At 38.5% G+C, this 18,719-nt stretch overlaps 3 protein-coding genes across 7 annotated transcripts; all 3 read left to right on the forward strand.

The window, feature by feature from the left end:
* The first annotated feature begins 963 nt into the window (after positions 1-963).
* Positions 964-4,845, forward strand: LOC121885578 (torsin-1B-like). Of its 2 annotated transcripts, none has more exons than XM_042395178.1 (5): positions 964-1,430; positions 3,612-3,877; positions 3,965-4,140; positions 4,354-4,481; positions 4,586-4,845. In XM_042395178.1, exons 1-5 carry the CDS (start codon positions 1,283-1,285, stop codon positions 4,831-4,833), a joined length of 966 nt encoding a protein of 321 aa, XP_042251112.1. In that variant the 5' UTR covers positions 964-1,282; the 3' UTR covers positions 4,834-4,845. The 2 variants fall into 2 exon arrangements, with proteins under 2 accessions (XP_042251112.1, XP_042251113.1); XM_042395179.1 differs by lacking the exon at positions 964-1,430 and adding an exon at positions 2,207-2,333.
* Positions 4,846-7,013: 2,168 nt separating this feature from the next.
* LOC121885694 (torsin-1A-like) lies at positions 7,014-10,451 on the forward strand. Of its 3 annotated transcripts, none has more exons than XM_042395381.1 (5): positions 7,014-7,369; positions 8,464-8,729; positions 8,816-8,991; positions 9,496-9,620; positions 9,730-10,451. In XM_042395381.1, exons 1-5 carry the CDS (start codon positions 7,177-7,179, stop codon positions 9,972-9,974), a joined length of 1,005 nt encoding a protein of 334 aa, XP_042251315.1. In that variant the 5' UTR covers positions 7,014-7,176; the 3' UTR covers positions 9,975-10,451. The 3 variants fall into 3 exon arrangements, with proteins under 3 accessions (XP_042251315.1, XP_042251317.1, XP_042251318.1); XM_042395383.1 differs by lacking the exon at positions 7,014-7,369 and adding an exon at positions 7,521-7,675; XM_042395384.1 differs by lacking the exon at positions 7,014-7,369 and having other exon boundaries at positions 8,500-8,619.
* Positions 10,452-11,771: 1,320 nt separating this feature from the next.
* On the forward strand, positions 11,772-15,280 carry LOC121886223 (torsin-1A-like). Of its 2 annotated transcripts, none has more exons than XM_042396167.1 (5): positions 11,772-12,154; positions 13,304-13,569; positions 13,664-13,839; positions 14,712-14,839; positions 14,974-15,280. In XM_042396167.1, the coding sequence occupies exons 1-5, from the start codon at positions 11,956-11,958 to the stop codon at positions 15,216-15,218; spliced, it is 1,014 nt and encodes a 337-aa protein (XP_042252101.1). In that variant the 5' UTR covers positions 11,772-11,955; the 3' UTR covers positions 15,219-15,280. The 2 variants fall into 2 exon arrangements, with proteins under 2 accessions (XP_042252101.1, XP_042252103.1); XM_042396169.1 differs by lacking the exon at positions 11,772-12,154 and adding an exon at positions 12,359-12,686.
* Positions 15,281-18,719: the final 3,439 nt, after the last annotated feature.

An 18,719-nucleotide genomic window follows, 5' to 3' on the forward strand; every position in this document is an offset into this window, starting at 1 on the left:
TATTTCCATTTGATGCTACTTTATACTTCCACTCCACTACATTTCAGAGATATTGTACTTGTACTAAGATTTGACACAATGGATAATATAACAAGCTTTTAAATTACAACACATTGTTAAAGATTAAACCAGTGGTTTCCAACCTTTTTGGCTTTTGACATCTTACAAAAAGCAGTGTGTGGTCGGGGTCACATTTCAGATGTCTATGAGTTGTTAACAGCTCCACCAAATAGTGATTTTTCCCTCTAAACTTCTCACATGGTTTCATTACAATAAATATTAAAATGACCCAATATTTCAGTTTGTTTTTCTTCTTTCCTCTCCCATTAATCATCTCACAACCCCTAAGATTTATCTGGTGACCCTTTGGAGGGGTCCAAGCCTTAGGTTGGGAACCACTGGACTAAACTAGCTAACTGTATATAAAGTAGATCAAACTAGTTCCACCTCCAGCAGCTACAACAGTAACATGCTGCTTAAACACTGATGCTTCAGTAATAATCTAATATCCTATATAATAACAAACAAGTACTTTTACTTAAATACTTATGTACTTTTTCTTAAGTAGGATTTTTACTTGTAGCCTAGTGGAGTATTTTAACATTGCTGTATTGGTACTTTTACTCATTTAAAGGATCTGAGTATTTCTTCCACCACTGGTCGTCTACGAGCAGCTAAAACCTGTCCGTTAAACCGTCAGTAGTTTTGTCGGTCAGCTCATATTCAGTCATGTCTGTGTTGAGATGCTTCAGTATTTATTTGAGTTGTTTGTGTGTGTGTGTGTGTGTGTGTGTGTGTGTGTGTGTGTGTGTGTGTGTGTGTGTGTGTGTGTGTGTGTCAAACCTTTCCATCGCTGCTCTGACGCTCAGATGTTTCTTACCGCAGAGTTCCTGAACCCGGAAGACGCGTTGTGTTACTATGACAACGGGAAACAGTGAGTTGTCATGACAACTTGCATATTAATGAGGGTTGTTAATACAGTGATTTTGAAATGCATTGCTTATTTATTCTGTTTGGATATGTTCGAAAACGAAACATAAACCGTAGTTAATGTAAATGTAGTAGATTCCTTTTAAATTTTATGTGGTTAAACGTTATTAAAAAGGCACAATAGACGAGCAATAATCTACCCACAACTTTCATAACACAGAAGGGACCACGCCTCACGAAAAGTTGGTCGGCCAGGTTTCCTTGCTGGGAGTTCCCGACACAACAGAGCTATTAGTCAGTGAGGAGTTTCAGTGTTGAGATTGTTTTTACCACGAATTAGGTTGTTTCAACGATGAAAGCGGTGCAAGTATATCTGTTGTTACACGTTCTTTTGACGACCAGTGTCTTGGTAAACACGTTTGATCCGATGGAAATCTTTCTCAGAATCTTCAATGTCCATGAAAGTTGTAATTCCAAATGGATATCCTTCAATGCAGCAGGTGAGGATGTGAGTCATGTAAATAAGAAGACGGCTGCGCTGTGTTAATAGTTAGTTTGAACCAAACATCTGTAATTATTTAGCCTACTTTTACGTCTTTTCTAAAAAGTATAATTAAGCTAGACAGCAGCTAATTCCCGAGCGCTATTTAGCCACAATAACAGAGACATGTAGCCTATTACTGTTAGACTGCTGTACAGAGTCCCAACAGGCTTTCTGTTGCTGATTCATCAGCTTAAACAAACATCTGTGAAAAAGACCATCATATATGAACGGGATGTTGAAGTTAAATCCAGGATGTTTATTCAGTGCCAATTGAAGTGACATATGACTGGAGAGATGTGTGGTTATTCTGTAATAGAGACATATAAACACATAAAAAACATGAGGAGGTACAGTGTGTTAAACTAACTAAGTATAGTTTTAACACTTGCATAAAGTAATAGGCAAACTACTAATAGAAAAGTGCTTGAACGTTTGTGAACCTCCATAAAAAAATGTTTTATTTCTGCGTAAGTATGACCTAAAACATGATCAGATTTACACACAAGTCCTAAAACTACATAACGAGAACCCAATTTAAAAAATGAGACAAAAACATTAAACTTGTTGATTTATTTATCGAGGAAAATTATCAAATCTTACATATTTGTGTGAGGCAAAAGTATGTGAACCCTTGCTTTCAGTGACTGGTGTGTAACTTCAACTAAACATATCTGCTAACTGTTTATCAGCCCTACACACTGAGGAATTTTAGCCCTTTCCTCCTTACAGAGCAGTATCAACTCAGGGATGTCGCTGGGTTTCCTTGCATGAACTGCCCGCATCAGGTCCTCCCACAGCAATTCTACAGGATTAAGGGGCTTCAAGGGGCTGTTCTTTCAATAAATTCAACATCACCAAGGTCAGGACTTTGACTTGGCCATTCCAAAACATTAACTTTCTTCTGCTTTAATCATTCTTTGGTAGACTTTGCTGGTACTAGTCAGAATTCATAGTTCTATCAATGATTGCAAGCCACCCTAGTCCAGAGGCAGCAAAGCAGGCCCAAACCATGACACCATGTTTCACAGATGGGATAAGGTTCTTCAGCTGGAATGCAGCCTTTGCTCGTCTCCAAACATAACGCCTCTCATTCGTTGGGCCTCATACGCCACGGGTATGAGACAAAGGTAGGCCTGCACGCAGTCATAAAGCCTAACTGAAACCTGTAGGGACTTTAATAACCTGATAACAAAGAAATTGCACCAAGTCAAACAAAATGAGTCCAAATAGACTTCGGTTCCCACCGTTCTTTGCTCAACTGACACTCAAATGCGAAATCCGGCAGATTCAAACTCTCATCTCCCATTGGATGAGACCCGCCGGAAACCGCAAGGGGACCCGCTTCTCATCTGTGACATCACCAAGAGTACAAACACCTGAGACACTCCCAAAACTATACACTTCCGGCTTTTCATACAGCTACCATAGGAAGTACCCCCGTACGTGCATTAACTCTAATTAGGCTGCACAATCTCAACCTTGCTGGATGAGTAGAGATTTTTTTTGTGTTCAACCAAGCACCTTATTGGACCCGAAGAAGAAGATCGCTATGCAACCCAGCACTCTCACCCTTCCCTGCAGAAGTGAAGGAGAAGGATAACTACACTTTTCTTCAACTGAGTCGACTCCACTGTTTTTTTCCAACCCAGCAGAGGATCAGCCGCCATGAAACCCATAGACAGAGTGAGAAGACGGCCCCGTCATCATCCAAGGCCCGAGGAACTGAGCCAGACCCGAAAGACGGACTGAAACACAGATAGCGAAGACCCAGATTTCTCTTCTTTAAATAAGGCAGGGCCTCCCAGACTCACACCTGAATGTCATCCCATTGTTTGAAACACCCAACTCCAATTTCCCCTTCAAATGAATTGATAATCCTAGATGCTTTAACCACGCACCAATATGTCACATTGGATCAATTTCCTCAATAAATGAATGAACAAGTGTAAGGTTTTTTGTCTGATTTGTTTAAATGATGTCTCTTTATCTAGTTTTAGGACTTGCATGAAAATCTGACCACGTTTTAGGTCATATTTATGACCCAAAATGAACCTCTGGCTGTGTATTGTTCATTTCTTGTCATTGCTTGTTCAATAAAGTTCAAACTATTCTGTTGATTTTACTATGCACTCTCTAGGACTCAGCACTGACCTGAAGAGCAAACTGGTCGGACAACACATCGCGTCACACATCATCCTGAAAGCTGTGAATGGATTCATGAGAAACGACAGCCCGGAGAAGCCCCTGGTGCTTTCTCTGCACGGACCGACAGGCACAGGGAAGAGCTTTGTCAGTAGGCTCATAGCTAAAAACATTTACAAGGAGGGAATGGACAGCAGCTTTGTCCATGTTTTCATATCTACACATCACTTCCCACATAAAAGTCAAATTGATACCTACAAGGTATGATAATAAAGTACGATTCAAACACAGTGACATAGATCTGTTTGATCTTCTGTATGCATTAAATATGCTGCTGTTTCTCATCAGACTCAGTTAAAACAGTGGATCAAAGGCAACGTAACCAACTGTGCACGATCCATGTTCGTCTTTGATGAGGTGGACAAGATGCATCCCGGCTTGATTGACAGCATTAAGCCGTACCTGGACTACTACAACAAAGTAGACGGAGTTTCTTATCGGGAAGCCATCTTCATCTTCCTCAGGTGAAAGGATGAATACATTCTCTGACCAATCAATTAATTCATTCAAACCTTTGCAGTTAACATCTTAATTTAAAATGAATACAAGCCTAGTTATTAATAAACTCTTTTTAAAAAGTAATTTTGTAATCTTTTAATTTCTGATAAATGTTAACAGTGGTAACAATCAGAGGCTAATTCTGATAATAATATATCTGTTTTTAACCTTCTTTCTAGCAATGCGGGAGGGGAGAGCATCACACAGACAGCTTTAGATTTCTGGAAAGAAGGACGAAATCGAGAAGAGATAGAGCTCCAAGACCTGGAAACATCGCTCTCTGAATCAGCGTTTAACAAGAAGGAGGGTGAGTAGACTACTTCTTTTTTGTCTTTGTCATTACGCAAAATAAATTTCACGAAACACCTGGATTTTTTAGTACGTAAAATATCTCTTAATCTCTGCTTGTAGGTGGTTTGGGGCATTCAAGCTTGATTGACCAGAACATGGTGGATTTCTTCATCCCGTTTCTGCCTCTGGAATATCAACACATCGTTCAGTGTGTCATGGCTGAGATGAAAGCCAAAAAACTGGAGCCAGACCAGGATGTGGCAAATGAGGTTGCCAGAGATTTGCATTATTTCCCCAAATTTGAGAGAGTGTTCTCTGTCAGAGGCTGCAAGACCGTAGCGAGTAGGCTGCACTTCTACACAAAGTAATAATTATGCACTGTGTGCACTTATGAAAAGAAAAAAAGACTGTAAGCCAGACAATAAACAGGACGCCACGCTGACATCATAATCAGGATTATTTAAAGGTTTGATTTATTTATTTAATTTATGTATTTTGAAACTGGTCTTAATGTTTACTTCTATTTGGTGTTTAAGCACTTTGATGGTCATTTTTATGAAATGTGTGATATAAATGAAAGGTCTTATATACAGTATATAGTTTTGATGTGTGTATATATATATATATATATATACACACATCAAAACTATGAAATAACACATATGGAATCATGTAGTAAACAAAAACATCTTTACAAACCAAAATATGTTTCATACTTTAGATATGAAAGTAGCCACTGTTCACCTTGATGACAACTTTGCACACTATCCACCTGGAATGGTTTTAGATTAACAGGTGTGCTTTGTCAAAAGTTAATTGGTGGAATTTCTTGCCTTTTTAACGCGTTTGAGACCATCAGTTGTATTGTGCCGAGGTAGATTCAAAAGTTAAGATGGTCTTGGTCTTTTGGTCATCTGCAGTTTTTATCGTCAAACTCCTTGTTGAGTTTGAACTTGATCTCTGCAGTCTTGAAAGTACTCTGAGACTTCATTGAAATGGACCCAGCATCATCCACGCTGATCGCAGCAAATAGCCCTAGTCAATTACTGTAGTAATCCATATTATGGCAAGAACCACTCAACTAAGTAAAGAGAAATGACGGTCCATCATTGCTTTAAGACATGAAGGTCAAACCAGAACATTTCAAGAAGTCTGAAAGTTTCTTCAAGTGCAGTTGCAAAAACCATCAAACGCTATGATGAAAGTGTCTCTCATGAGGACCGCCCCAGCAAAGGAAGACCAAGAGTTACCTCTGCTGCAGAGAATAAGTTCAGTAGAGTTACCAGCAGGTCAAGTTACTTGAAAATTGTAATTAATTACTGATCACACATTACCCCTTGTAAAAGTTATTACATCACTTATTACTCAAAAGCGCTTTTTTTTTTTATTATGCAAAACTAACACGTTACATTACTGTTACTCTACATTACACTGTTGCCGACTTATTCAGAATCCATGGCACACTTAACCAAGACGGCTAACATTCTGGAGCGACACACCATCCCACCTGGATTGCGCTTAGTGGGATCAGCATTTATATTTCAACAGAACAATGACTCAAAACACATCCCCAGGCTTTGTGAGGGCTGTTTGACCAACAAGGAGAGTGATGTAATGCTGCATCAGATGACCTTGTCTCCACAATCACCTGACCTAGACCTGAGATGGTTTGGGATGAGTTGGACCCCAGAATGAAGGAAAAGCAGTGAACAAGAACACAGCATATGTGGGAAGTCCTTCTAGACTGTTGGAAAAGCATTCCAGCTGTCATCAAGGCAAAAGGTGGCTACTTTGAAGAATCTAAAATATGAAACATTTTTTGGTTTGATTAACACTTTTTTGTTCACTGCATACTTTCATATGTGTTATTGTATAGTTTTGATGTCTTCTGTATTGTTCTACAATGTAGAAAATAGTAAAAATAAAGAAAAACCCTTGAATGAATAGGTATGTCCAAACCTTTGACTGGTACTGTATATTTATATTTATATACATTTCACTTAAGTTGCAGTGCTCCAGTTATAATTGCCATAATTTCCTATAATATTTACAACAGTAAATAACGTGGGCCTCAGTGACGAGCTACCCAAACTGCACAGACAAGCTGATGAAACCATATTAATCTGTTACCTAATCTAAATCTGTTACCTAGTATAAATGATTTAAGATATTATCATTCTACAGGTAGCTGGTTAACTGGAATGATTCCTCCATTTCAAATGTATGATATAACTTTTGTGTGTTTTTTAACAGATAATATGTACATTGTGTCTATATTGTGAGAATTTGAGTTACATTTTCTTCTGCATCCTCCCAGGATTAAACTCTCCTGTAAAACTGGATTCATTGCGCACATATTGTAATTTAATAATATTGGAGATTACAGAATAAATGCTGTTTTCATTTTCACATGATACCAGGTCATTTTATTAGGTTATCATACAAACACCGTTAAAACAAAAACAGTCAGTGATTGAGTGGCTGCAAGCTTGATGAGATCTGATGACATTTTATTAAAACGGGATTAGATCTGATGCAAATATTTCTCACTTCCTGTATGCTGCTGCCTGATCCCTTTCACTTTCAAGTTCTTCATACATTCGTGCTTGTAAATCGAGGCGTAATTCATCTCCAACAAGCCTGTAGTTATAGTTAGTAGTGCTGCATTATTATAATTGTTTTACCGCATAAAAGCTACTGATGATGATTTCATGGTTTCGACGATGAAAGCGGCACACATATATTTGCTTTTACACGTTTTCTCGACGGTCAGTGTGCTGGTAAATGCATTTGATCCGATCACAACAACAGTGGTCATCGGTGTCGCCGCTTTTTTCTGGGGGACGTTTTACCATCATTTCCATGAAAATTGTGATCCGAGATGGATAGCTTACAATGCAACAGGTGAGCACATGCAGAGTGTAAATGTCAAGACAGGTTGTAATTTTGTTGTAACACAACTCGAGGAACAAACACTTGTTAATTATTTACATTAACCCGACATCTGGACAATGAAAGTGCTGTGGCTTCAGTGTTTTATTCAAAATGTCAAACCGAAACCTAACTGGGAGGGAAGTCTCTGCAGTCTCCCTTCAACAATAAACGACCTTTAGTCACACTTTTTAGAGCAGGATTTCAGTCACATGCAGGGTTTTCCACTCAGTCGCCATGAAAGTTGCAAACTGAAATGGATAGCTTTCAGTGCAACAGGTGAGCATGTACAGTGTATAAATATTAGAACAATTGCCCTGTGTTTGCAGAGTTTTGTTGTGACATAAGTCCACGAGCAAACACTTGTAATTATTTATTATTTAACGTGCCATCTGGACTATGAAAATGCCGTGACTTCAGTGTTTTATTTTTTTAATCGTCAAAACCGAAACTTTTTTCTATTTCTGCATAACTATAACCAAAAACGTGATCAGATTTTCACACAAGCCCTAAAACTAGATAAAGGGAACCCAATTAAACAAATGAGACAAAAACATTAAACTTATTCATTTATTTATTATAGGAAATTATCCAATCTTACATAGCCTATTTGTATGAGGTAAAAGTATGTGAACCCTTGCTTTCACTAACTGGTGTGACCCTCTTTTGTAGCAATAACTTCAACTAAACATTTCCATTAACTGTTTATCAGCTCTGCACATCGGCTTGAAGGAATTTTATCCATTTCCTCCTTATAGAACAGTCTCAACTCAGGGATGTTGGTGGGTTTCCTGCATGAACTGTCCACTTTAGGTCCTTCCACAGCATGTCTATAGGATTATGGTCAGGACTTTGACTCGGCCATTCCAAAACATTAACTTCCTTCTGCTTTAACCATTCTTTGGTAGAACGACTTGTGTGCTGTGTGCTTTCTGTTGAGCTTCAGTTCACGGACGGATACTGTGACATTTTCCTGTAGAATTTGCTGGTACAAGTGAGAATTCATAGTCCCATCAACGATTGCAAGCCATCCATGCCATGTTGGCTTTTTTCTATGTGCTCTCTAGTACTCCAGGCTGATCTGGAAAGCAAAGTGATTGGACAGCACGTTGCGTCACCCATCATCCTGAAAGCTGTGAATGGATTCATGAGCATCGACAACCCGAAGAAGTCCCTTGTGCTCTTCCTGCATGGACCGACAGGCACAGGAAAGACCTTCGTCAGTAAGCTCATAGCTGAAAACATTTACAAGGAGGGAATGAACAGCAGATTTGTCCATGTTTTCATATCTACACTTCACTTCCCGCATTCAAGTCAAACTGATACCTACAAGGTATAATAATAAGTACAATTCATACACAGTAACATTGTTCTGTTTGGCCTTCTGTATGAATTAAATATGCTACCATTTCTCCTCAGTCTCAGTTAAAACAATGGATCAAAGGCAATATAACCGACTGTGCACAATCCATGTTCATCTTTGATGAGGTGGACAAGATGCATCCCGACTTGATTGACAGCATTAAGCCGTACCTGGACTACTACTACAAAGTGGACGAAGTTTCTTATGGGAAAGCCATCTTCATCTTCCTCAGGTGAAATTATGAACACATTCTCTGACCAATCAATTCATTAATTCATTCAAACTTTTATACAGGAAGGTGCACTGGTCTGGTCTGTTTCTAGCCTTACAAGCAGGAGCGGTTCTAGGGTCAATGGAGATCCAAGGACTGAGCAAAAAGACTACATGGAGGAGGGAATGGGCTTTAATTTCCATTCTGTCTCTGCTTTGCTCCAGCAATAAGGGGGGCAATCAGTTCATTCAATTCAATATTTTGCAGTTAAAATGTACATGTTCTCTGAGATTTACTTGACCAGGACACATTACATTGCCTAGCAGGACAGATGGCAACAACATTTCATTGCAGTCAACATCTATATTTAAAATCAATGCAAGCCTAGTTATTAATAGAAAATACCAGTAACAAACTCTTTTTTACAGAATAATGTTGTATTGTTGTAATTTCTGATAAATGTTAACAGTGGTAACAATCAGAGGCTAATTCTAATATGTTGTCTGTTTTTAACCTTCTCTCCAGCAATGACGGCGCGGAGAGCATCACACAGACAGCTTTAGATTTCTGGAATGCAGGACGAGATCGAAAAGAGATCGAGCTCAAAGACTTGGAAACATCGCTCTCTGAATCAGCATTTAACATCAAGAGTGAGTAGACTACTTCTTTTTGTCTTGGTCAATACAGAAAAATAGATTTGATGAAACACCTGGATTTTTTTTTTTACTACAGAAAATATCTCTTAAAATCTGCCTGTAGGTGGTTTGTGGCGTTCAAGCTTTACTGAGAACCTGGTGGACTTCTTCATCCCATTTCTGCCTCTGGAGTACCAACACGTTGTTCAATGTGCCAGGGCTCAGATGAAAGCCAGAGGACTGGAGCCAGACCAGGATGTGGCAGACGAGGTGGCCGGAGATTTGGACTATTTCCCCAAATTTGAGAGAGTGTTCTCTGTCAGAGGCTGCAAGACTGTAGAGAGTAGATTGCACTTCTACACAAAGTAATAATTATGCACTGTGTGCACTTAAAAAAAGAAAAACACTGTAAGCCAGACAATAGACGGGATGCCACACTGACATCATAATCAGGATTTTTTAAAGGTTTAGTTTACTTTTATTATATCCAAACTTTTGATTGGTACTGTATATTTATATTTATATACATTTCACTTAAGTTGCAGTGCTCCAGTTATAATTGCCATAATTTCCCATAATATTTACAACCATGAAACCATATTAATCTGTTACCTAATCTAAATCTCTTACCTAGTATAAATGATTTAAGATATTATCATTCTACAGGTAGCTGGTTAACTGGGATGATCCCTCCATTTCAAATGTATGATATAACTTTTGTGTGTTTTTTAACAGATAATATGTACATTGTGTCTATATTGTGAGAATTTGAGTTACATTTTCTCCTGCATCCTCCCAGGATTTAACTCTCCTGTAAGACTGTCAGAGTAAAGTGTCTCTACAATCCATTGTGCACATATCGTACTTTAATTGTTAATAATGTAAATCACTGTTAGAGAGGATGAATACATGTGTGCTAGTTGGTCGCTGTAGCTTTCAGCTATTACTGATTCTCTTTTTATCTTTAGTTCCCATCCACTAAGAAATGTGTCTTGCTTTTTGTTACTTCATCTGGATGTTTGAGCTTCATTGTGAAAGATGTACGTGCAGAATTCAACACCAGAAGGCGTTTTTCACAATCATCTGCTGAAGGAAGAAAGTTTTTCTGTGCTCAATGAAAATCTCAGTGTAAGGCGTGGACCTACGAGCATGATTTGTGACAACACAACTAGTTTGGAACCATTTAGGTCCAGTTTGAAACTGGACATAACTAACTAATAACTAATGTGGAAACTTGAAGCATTCAGTGCACAAACACTCAGAATGGACTTTTTAGTGAGGTAGGAGATATCGTGCATCCAGCAGTTAAACTTAAGATGTGAAAAATATTTGCATTTTCATAGATTCTGAATTTTTCAATGAGGGTGAAGCAGCAGATGTCATTTTAAGGATTTTAAATGAGGCAATCAAACTTTTTTTTTTGTGGAAAAAGTCTTCCCAGGGACTCAAGATGGTGTTAAGCTTTCTTTGCCTTTGAGAGCAAAATATAACAGTCTGACTGCACCATTTGGGATTGCATCAACTTTTCTTGTATAATCTTTTAGCTGAATGGGAAATTCATAAAGATACATATAGTATATTCATGATATGAAAATCATTATCAAACATATTATTATATTTAAAAAGTGTCTATGTTACTATTATTTTATATGTAATATTCATGTGGTGAAAAATTATGTTTACGTGAAAGAGAAAAGAAATTTAGTGCTTCAGTGGAATCTTGCCTAGGCCTGTATTATAAAATTACATGTTATTGAAAAAGATTTGAAAACCTGGGTACTTTGGTGGGAATACTTTAAAGGATGGATTCACATTTTTCCAAGTCTGTCTTTAAACAACAGTCAAGTTTTCCTCGCTGTAATTATTCCTCCTTTTCATACTGGCTATAAAAAGATCCTCTTCCAATGTAGGTGAAAGGTTACCTGAAGCTTGTATTAGGCTTCAGCAGTCTGAGTGAGTCATATCAAGTGGATATCTTCCACATTTAGTCTTTTTAGCATCAAATTCCCTCTTTGTGTGTCCTCCGACAATGTTTCCCCGTTGAGCTGCGATGGAAGTAGAGTAACAAAAAGAGGGACTCTGACATTAAAAAGACTGTAGCGTTGAAAGATAGACAAGATAGACTAAAATAAAAAAATGTGAACCCTATCCTTTAAATCCCCTTTGGACTCTGACGTCATGACTGCTCCGCGTTTGAGTATGTGCGCACGACAACGTAAAGTCTTCTGGTGCTAGCTATCTCCGGTGTGTTGACTCAGGAAGCTTCGGCAAACAATTTGATAGACACACACACAAGCACACATTTTTTCCCTTTTAGATACATTTGATGAAGCGGTGACAACTGTACGGGATGAAACCGAGGACGCGACACGTCCTGCTGCTGTGGCTGCTGCTCTGCTCCGGCTTCACGGAGGCTATCGAGCCCATCAGTACTAGCATAGCGGTCGGTATGGCTGCGGCTCTCACCGGCTTTCTAGCCCGTTACCAGAACATTTTCTACTATTTCCACGAGTGCTGTCGACCCGAGTGGATTTCCTTAAACAGTACAGGTAAACATATTGACCACCACACGTGTAAAACAGCTGGAAGCTAAGTAATATCAGCGGCAGGTTTTAAAGTTTTTAAGTTAGCTACACTCGCACCTAAACTGTCTAAAGATTTATAACATTAATTATAGTGTTTAGATTTGATTTGTTTTTAATCACTTCCTAACTTATCAAACGTTTCTGATGTTGAACACAGCTCGTTTTGTTTGTCGCGTACTCATGACGTACGCGGAAGTTCCCCGTTGTAAAGAAGCTAGTTAGTTAGCCTGCTGCATTAGCGCGGTTTCACCGTGGTATTTTGATTGTTTAACTGCATAAAAAACTACTGATGCCAGGATTTAAGTGGTTTCGATAATGAAAGCGGTACACATATGTTTATTTTTACATGTTTTCTCGACAGCCAATGTGCTGGTAAACGCGTTTGACCCGATCACAACAACAGTAGTTGTCAGTGTCAGCGCGGCTCTCGGGCGGACAATCTACAATTATTTACATGAAAGTTGCGATCCGAAATGGATAGCTTACAATGCAACAGGTGAGAACGTACAGTATGTAAATGTGAGAGTAATTGCCCTGTCTTTGTAGAGTTTTTTTTGCAACGCAACTCGAGAAACAAACACTTACGATTATTAAATTAAATTAACCTGCCATCTGGACAAAGTGACGTGGCTGGAGTGTTTTTATTTAAACCGTCAAAACCAAAATCTAACTGGAAGGGTAAAACATTTTTAAGACTCCGTTCAATAATAAACAGTGTTTGGTCCTCTCAGGTTCCCGTCACACTTTTCTGATCAGGATTTCAGTCACGTGCAGGGTTTTCCACTCGAGTTGCAATGATTGGTCGATTAAACAATTAGCTGCCAACTATTTTGGTAATTACTTAATTATTTTTAGTCATCTTTTTAGAAGACAAAATCTAACATGCAGTCAACATTCAACTTGTTTCCCAAGTTGCACCTGTTTCTGAATCAAAGCAAAGATGGCCGCCCACCTGCTATCCAGATAGGAAACACATACACAGAAAATCTGAAATCTGGGTGCCTACTGTATCACCTCGGCTAAACAATTTCTTTGGGGAAATGCTGAGAAAGTTGTTTCAGCCACGTGTTTGCAGACACTAATCCTGTTGACTTTCCACTATGCACTCTCCAGGTCTTCAGGCTGACCTGGAAAGCAAACTGTTCGGACAGCATGTCGCGTCACGCATCATCCTGAAAGCTGTGAATGGATTCATGAGCAACGACAACCCGAAGAAGCCCCTGGTGCTCTCTCTGCACGGATGGACCGGTACGGGGAAGAACTTTGTCAGTTCGCTGATAGCTGAGAACATTTACAAGGAGGGAATGGACAGCAGCTTCGTCCATGTTTTCACGTCCGAACTTCACTTCCCACATCCGAGTCAAATTGAAACTTACAAGGTATGATGACAAACAAGTAGATTTTTATTACTTTTAATTGAAACTCAGTGACTTTGCTCAGTTTTTATATGAATATGATACTGTTTCTCCCCAGACTCAGCTACAGCAGTGGATCAAAGGCAACGTCACCAACTGTGCACGCTCCATGTTCATCTTTGATGAGATGGACAAGATGCAACCCGGCTTGATCGACAGCATTAAGCCGTACCTGGACTACTACGACAAGCTGGATGGAGTTTCTTATCGAAAAGCCATCTTCATCTTCCTCAGGTAAAACACTTTCTCTTAAGTTTAGGAGGAATTAAAATGTTTTAATCATTCATTTGAACCTTTATTTAAACAGCACTGTGAGAAAGCTGTGTGCTTACATGTTTATAAGCTGTGATGTCGGCTTAAGGGATGAAAATGATAAATATGTATTGTAAGTTTGGATCATGGAAATGGATCAATCCAGGAAATAAAATTTTATTACTTGTCTGTTTTATAGCGTTTTGTTAATAGTGATATATTATATTGTAATTCTAGTCTTGACAATGGGTGTGGTATGATAGGCTCTGGTGATTCAAGGGATGATCTGTGGATGTTTTCCACGAGTTTGACAATAGTGGTTCATTCAGTGTAGAAACAATTTGCACCAGTGTGCCGCCTCTATGATAGATTTGGTCATAATACAGAACATATAGAAACAAGGTTGTGTTTTCAGCAGTAATCCGTACATCACAGAGCTAATTCTGCACCATAAAACATATTTAAACCTTCACTTTCAATGTTCATTGGGATTCATGCTGATGTAATAGCAATTAATACCAACACCTTAAAAGGGGCATATCATGCTTTTTTCGAGTTTCTGTTATTCTTTATAAAGTTATGATGTCAGATATTTATGTTAAACATGGTCAAAGTTCCCAAGCGTGAGCTGAACGTGTGTAAAAATGCTCCTTACAAGTCAAAAGCCAGGGCTGAATACCCCATTTGCAAAGTTACCTCTACTTCCTCCTCATGATGACGTCAGATTGTTAGCGCATGCCCACAAAACAGCCGTCTCTTCAGTAGCCTTTGCTGCTAAAGTTGTTGCTAAGGTTGTTCCACGGGTTGTTCCTGTTGCCCACTCACTTAACATGTTACCTGTTTCTACTTCATAGCAACGCTGGAGGGGATAGCATCATACAGACGGCTTTAGATTTCTGGAGAGGAGGACGAGATCGAGAAGAGATCGAGCTGAAAGACCTGGAAACATCGCTCTCTCTGTCGGTGTTCAACAACAAGAAAAGTGAGAGTAACTTTAATTAACACCTCTATGTGTTGCTGTTCACTTCATATTATCAGTCGGAAGGTAAATTAAATGAAAAAACCCAGATTTCCTTTTTAAAAAAACTGGATGTATCTCTCAATCTCTTCCTGCAGGTGGCTTTTGGCACACAAGCTTGATTGACAAGAACCTGGTGGACTTCTTCGTCCCGTTCCTGCCTCTGGAGTACCGTCACGTCGTGCAGTGCGCCCTGTCCGGGATGGCGGACAGAGGACTCCCGCCAAACCAGGACGTGGCAGACCAAGTGGCCAGAGATTTAGTCTATTTCCCCAAATCCGAGAGAGTGTTTTCTGTCAAAGGCTGCAAGACGATAGACAGCAAATTGGACTACTACACATAAAAGTCAGCATCTGATGGACGCCAATGTTCAATCACTATGTGCACTTTTTTTTTTTTTTTTTTGTAAAAGAAGAAAAACATTCTCAGCCAAATGACTAAAGAGAGGAAGTCGAGGTGACTGAACTCTGTAGAAGTCTCTGCGGAGGTTTCTCTTGACTGTGAAGGATATCAGCAGGTCTTCTCAAATGTTGCATCTCGCTTACAGCGGATGAGAGAGAGCGCGGCGCCAGACGGGATGAAAAAATAATAAGATTGGAAATGCTATCCTTTGTAACTGATTAAGGTGCTTGATCTCCGCTTTTACGTCACAATACAACGAGAGTCTCGAAGACGGGTTTTGTTTCCCAGAGAGACTTTTCACCACAAGACAAGCAGGACAAAGAGGGCGTCTTCCTGAAACGACGGCATATCACTGTTGTGCATTTGTTTGTTTGTTTGTTTTTAAATCTGTATTCCATATTGATGGATTACTGAAGTCAGCAGCCTTAATTTAAGCTCTTTTTTTTTTTTTTTAAACATCTACTGAGTTATTTTATACATATGTAGAGCTGCAACGATTAATCGATTAGTTGATCAACAGGAAATTAATCGACAACTATTTTGATAATTGAATAATCATTTTAATGATTTTTTTTTTAAGGACAAACACCTAGAAATTGCTGATTGCACCATCATAAATGTGAGGATTTTAAGCTTTTTTTTTTATGAATTACATGATTATCTTTGGATTTTTGGACTGTTGGCCAGACAAAACACAACATTTGCAGACGTCACATTACATTTTTCACTATTTTCTGACATTTCGCAGACGAAGCGATTATCCAATTAATGGAGAAAATAATTGTCTGATTAATCGTTGATGAAATCAATCGTTAGTTGCAGCCTGATACATAAGTCCACTCGACATATTAGTTCATGAACAGTCAGAATTGGCCGTTGTGGGTAAGAGCCACATGTAGGAAATTCACACTGTTCAAATGCAGAAAACTCTGTTTATATGTATCATTAAAACCAACATTAGCCAGATATGTTTTTAATACTGTACAGCCACATACTTTAAATACCTGGCCAATATGATACAGTCACATCTGAGAAATATATAACTGTTATGTTTTTGTCCATAGTGGTATATTTTACCATACAGGATACTTTTTTTTTATACCATGACTGGAGTCTGTAGCTGCATTTGGACACTGTGCATGAACTCAGGATGGGATCCTTGAAACAAAACATTTTAAATTCTTAAAATTGCACTGTTCAGAATACAAAATTTTAATGATTTTATGTATAACTGTGGTCGATTATTCCATTACTTTATCTCAAAAAGAACTAAAAAATGCTTCAATTCAGCTAAAAGTTGTTGGGTTTGTTTTCCATAACATAAATGTCTTCTGTATTTTGTCTTTACTGAAGAAAAAGTGTGGAAGGAAATGTTCTACTGTCTCGAAAAATCTGAGAAACTTTAACAAAAAAAAAGTCATAAAACGTTTTCTATACAGCTGCTTGCTGTTACCTCCAGGTGAAGGGCTTTCAATGGATTGAGATAGAACATTGTCGGGGAGGATGTAAAGTAAACATGAGTAAAGTTTCTTTCCTGTAAAACACACCTGCCCGAAAAACCAATCACAAATAAAACATCAAATTTTCTTGGTGTCACTGTTTCTGATGCGTCATTTATGAACTACAGGGAGGCAATTTAATGAAGTTATGTCTTAATGAGTGAGTTCTGACATGTTTTGTTTGAGCATCTGGAACTGTAGGTGTTACTGCTCCTTCAGGAACACGAGTTAACATTTTGGATATTTTATGCCTGGATGTTTGTGTCTCATCTCATTATTTCCACAAACATTTCTGCTCCCTTTTTAACTCATATCAGCTTTGTTTCGTTGCTGTTAACTAACATCCTGTGATGGATGAACATGAGCCTGAACTGGTTGCTTAAAATTTGGACTTAAACAGGAGTTACGTAATAACCAACTAGCTTGCAAAACACTGCTGCACAAAGTGCAAGGTGAGAGCCAGGGCTACAATAAAGAGGAGAAAGAAACAATTGTAATATCATGTTAGATGTTGCAGGCAGAACTTGTTGATTGACTGAGGAGGGAAAGTGTGAAGTTACTGAGTAAAGGAGCATGTTTGTAGTAAAACTATTTATACAGTAGGTCTCTGTTCAAATATCGTCATGCTTTTAAACCACCAAACTGTGCAAAAGGTGCATCTTTGTCTTAATTCAAGCTGTATCTGTACTATAATACAGCTTGTAAAGGATGGATGGCAATGCTGTTCCAGTTTTTATTTCATAACTTTTTAGCTATTGTACCTATAAAGCTTTCAAATTGCACCCCAAATAGACTAATAGTCATTAAATGTTAAATGTATTCTAGTTTCTTTTGTGCACAGAGATTTAAGTATCATTCTGTTCATATTTTAGCCCAGAATCCACAAATATTTATGATTGATTTGATTTGATTGGTTGGTTGGTTATATTAATGGATTAAACAGACACAAAAAAAGCATGTTAAACTGAAAACACTTATTTCCAACATGATCCCATGATGTTAAAAGACAAAGAGAACATAAAGAAACACAAAGACATTCAAACATTAACAACCCTGAAGTCCAAACAGACATGACCGCAATTTAAGAAAGGACAGGACAGCTAAATTAACAGTGTCATTGCAGATTTCATTATAAATCTGTTAACTTCTTCCCAAAAAATGTCCCTCTTTCATTTCAAAACAGGGGTGTGTAGCAGAAGGCTGTTCCACAACATGGCAGCGGTGTAGAAAAAGGAACTTTATACACTCACTTTACATGAACGCACACTGGCCCTGGTGTTATAGTTATGCTGAGTGCGGATCATTGTTATCTGAGAACATAAACATTTATGTTCTGTCTGCTTCTTTAACTAGAACACGTTCAGCTTTGACTGAAGCCTGTTTCACAAACTCGTTGTTTGCACTTTGGTTCTTGACCTGAAGAAATCTCAGGCCCGTGGAGGTTTTTCCATCGGCTCCTGATGTCCTGCGAGCAACAAATCTATTGTGAACTGCATCCTGAACGTTTTCTCTCTCAAAACAATAATGCAGTAAACACAATGACACAAGGAGGAAGAGGAAGAAGCTTGTTAGGAAAGACGGGTCAGAGTGAACGGCTGCTTCAAAGGTTGTTCCCTTTCACTCTTTCAAGTACTTTACGAGAACAGATGTACTGTACTCACCGCCCTATGAAGCATCCACCTGTTCTCATAAAAACAGACTCATTTGTATTTGTCTGAAAGGAATTTGTACTTTTAAAAAGCTGAGTTACGGAAAGCAAATATTTGGGAATAACTGCTCAGCAGAGAAGAAGAACACCAGCAGACATACACAGTGTTTAACAAACAGAATACATCATCTCAACTCTTTGACCTTCTTAATGTCATCCAGTCATTTATATTGTACATATCTGCTGTTTCACCTGTATATCGTCATTCCTTGTGTATATTTCTGAAGATTGTTGT

The sequence above is a fragment of the Thunnus maccoyii genome, chromosome 19, assembly GCF_910596095.1.
Source record: "Thunnus maccoyii chromosome 19, fThuMac1.1, whole genome shotgun sequence".
NCBI classification, from domain to species: Eukaryota; Metazoa; Chordata; class Actinopteri; order Scombriformes; family Scombridae; genus Thunnus; species Thunnus maccoyii.

Excerpts from the sequence above, each read along its gene's own strand:
- LOC121885578 (XM_042395178.1), top strand. The coding sequence starts at position 1,283 with ATGAAAGCGGTGCAAGTATATCTGTTGTTACACGTTCTTTTGACGACC. Across the intron at positions 4,141-4,353 it reads GCCATCTTCATCTTCCTCAG|CAATGCGGGAGGGGAGAGCA; the intron begins GTGAAAGGATGA and ends CCTTCTTTCTAG. Across the intron at positions 4,482-4,585 it reads AGCGTTTAACAAGAAGGAGG|GTGGTTTGGGGCATTCAAGC; the intron begins GTGAGTAGACTA and ends CTCTGCTTGTAG.
- LOC121886223 (XM_042396167.1), top strand. The coding sequence starts at position 11,956 with ATGAAACCGAGGACGCGACACGTCCTGCTGCTGTGGCTGCTGCTCTGC. Across the intron at positions 12,155-13,303 it reads GATTTCCTTAAACAGTACAG|GTCTTCAGGCTGACCTGGAA; the intron begins GTAAACATATTG and ends TGCACTCTCCAG. Across the intron at positions 13,840-14,711 it reads GCCATCTTCATCTTCCTCAG|CAACGCTGGAGGGGATAGCA; the intron begins GTAAAACACTTT and ends TCTACTTCATAG.
- LOC121885694 (XM_042395381.1), top strand. The coding sequence starts at position 7,177 with ATGGTTTCGACGATGAAAGCGGCACACATATATTTGCTTTTACACGTT. Across the intron at positions 7,370-8,463 it reads GATAGCTTACAATGCAACAG|TACTCCAGGCTGATCTGGAA; the intron begins GTGAGCACATGC and ends TGTGCTCTCTAG. Across the intron at positions 8,992-9,495 it reads GCCATCTTCATCTTCCTCAG|CAATGACGGCGCGGAGAGCA; the intron begins GTGAAATTATGA and ends CCTTCTCTCCAG.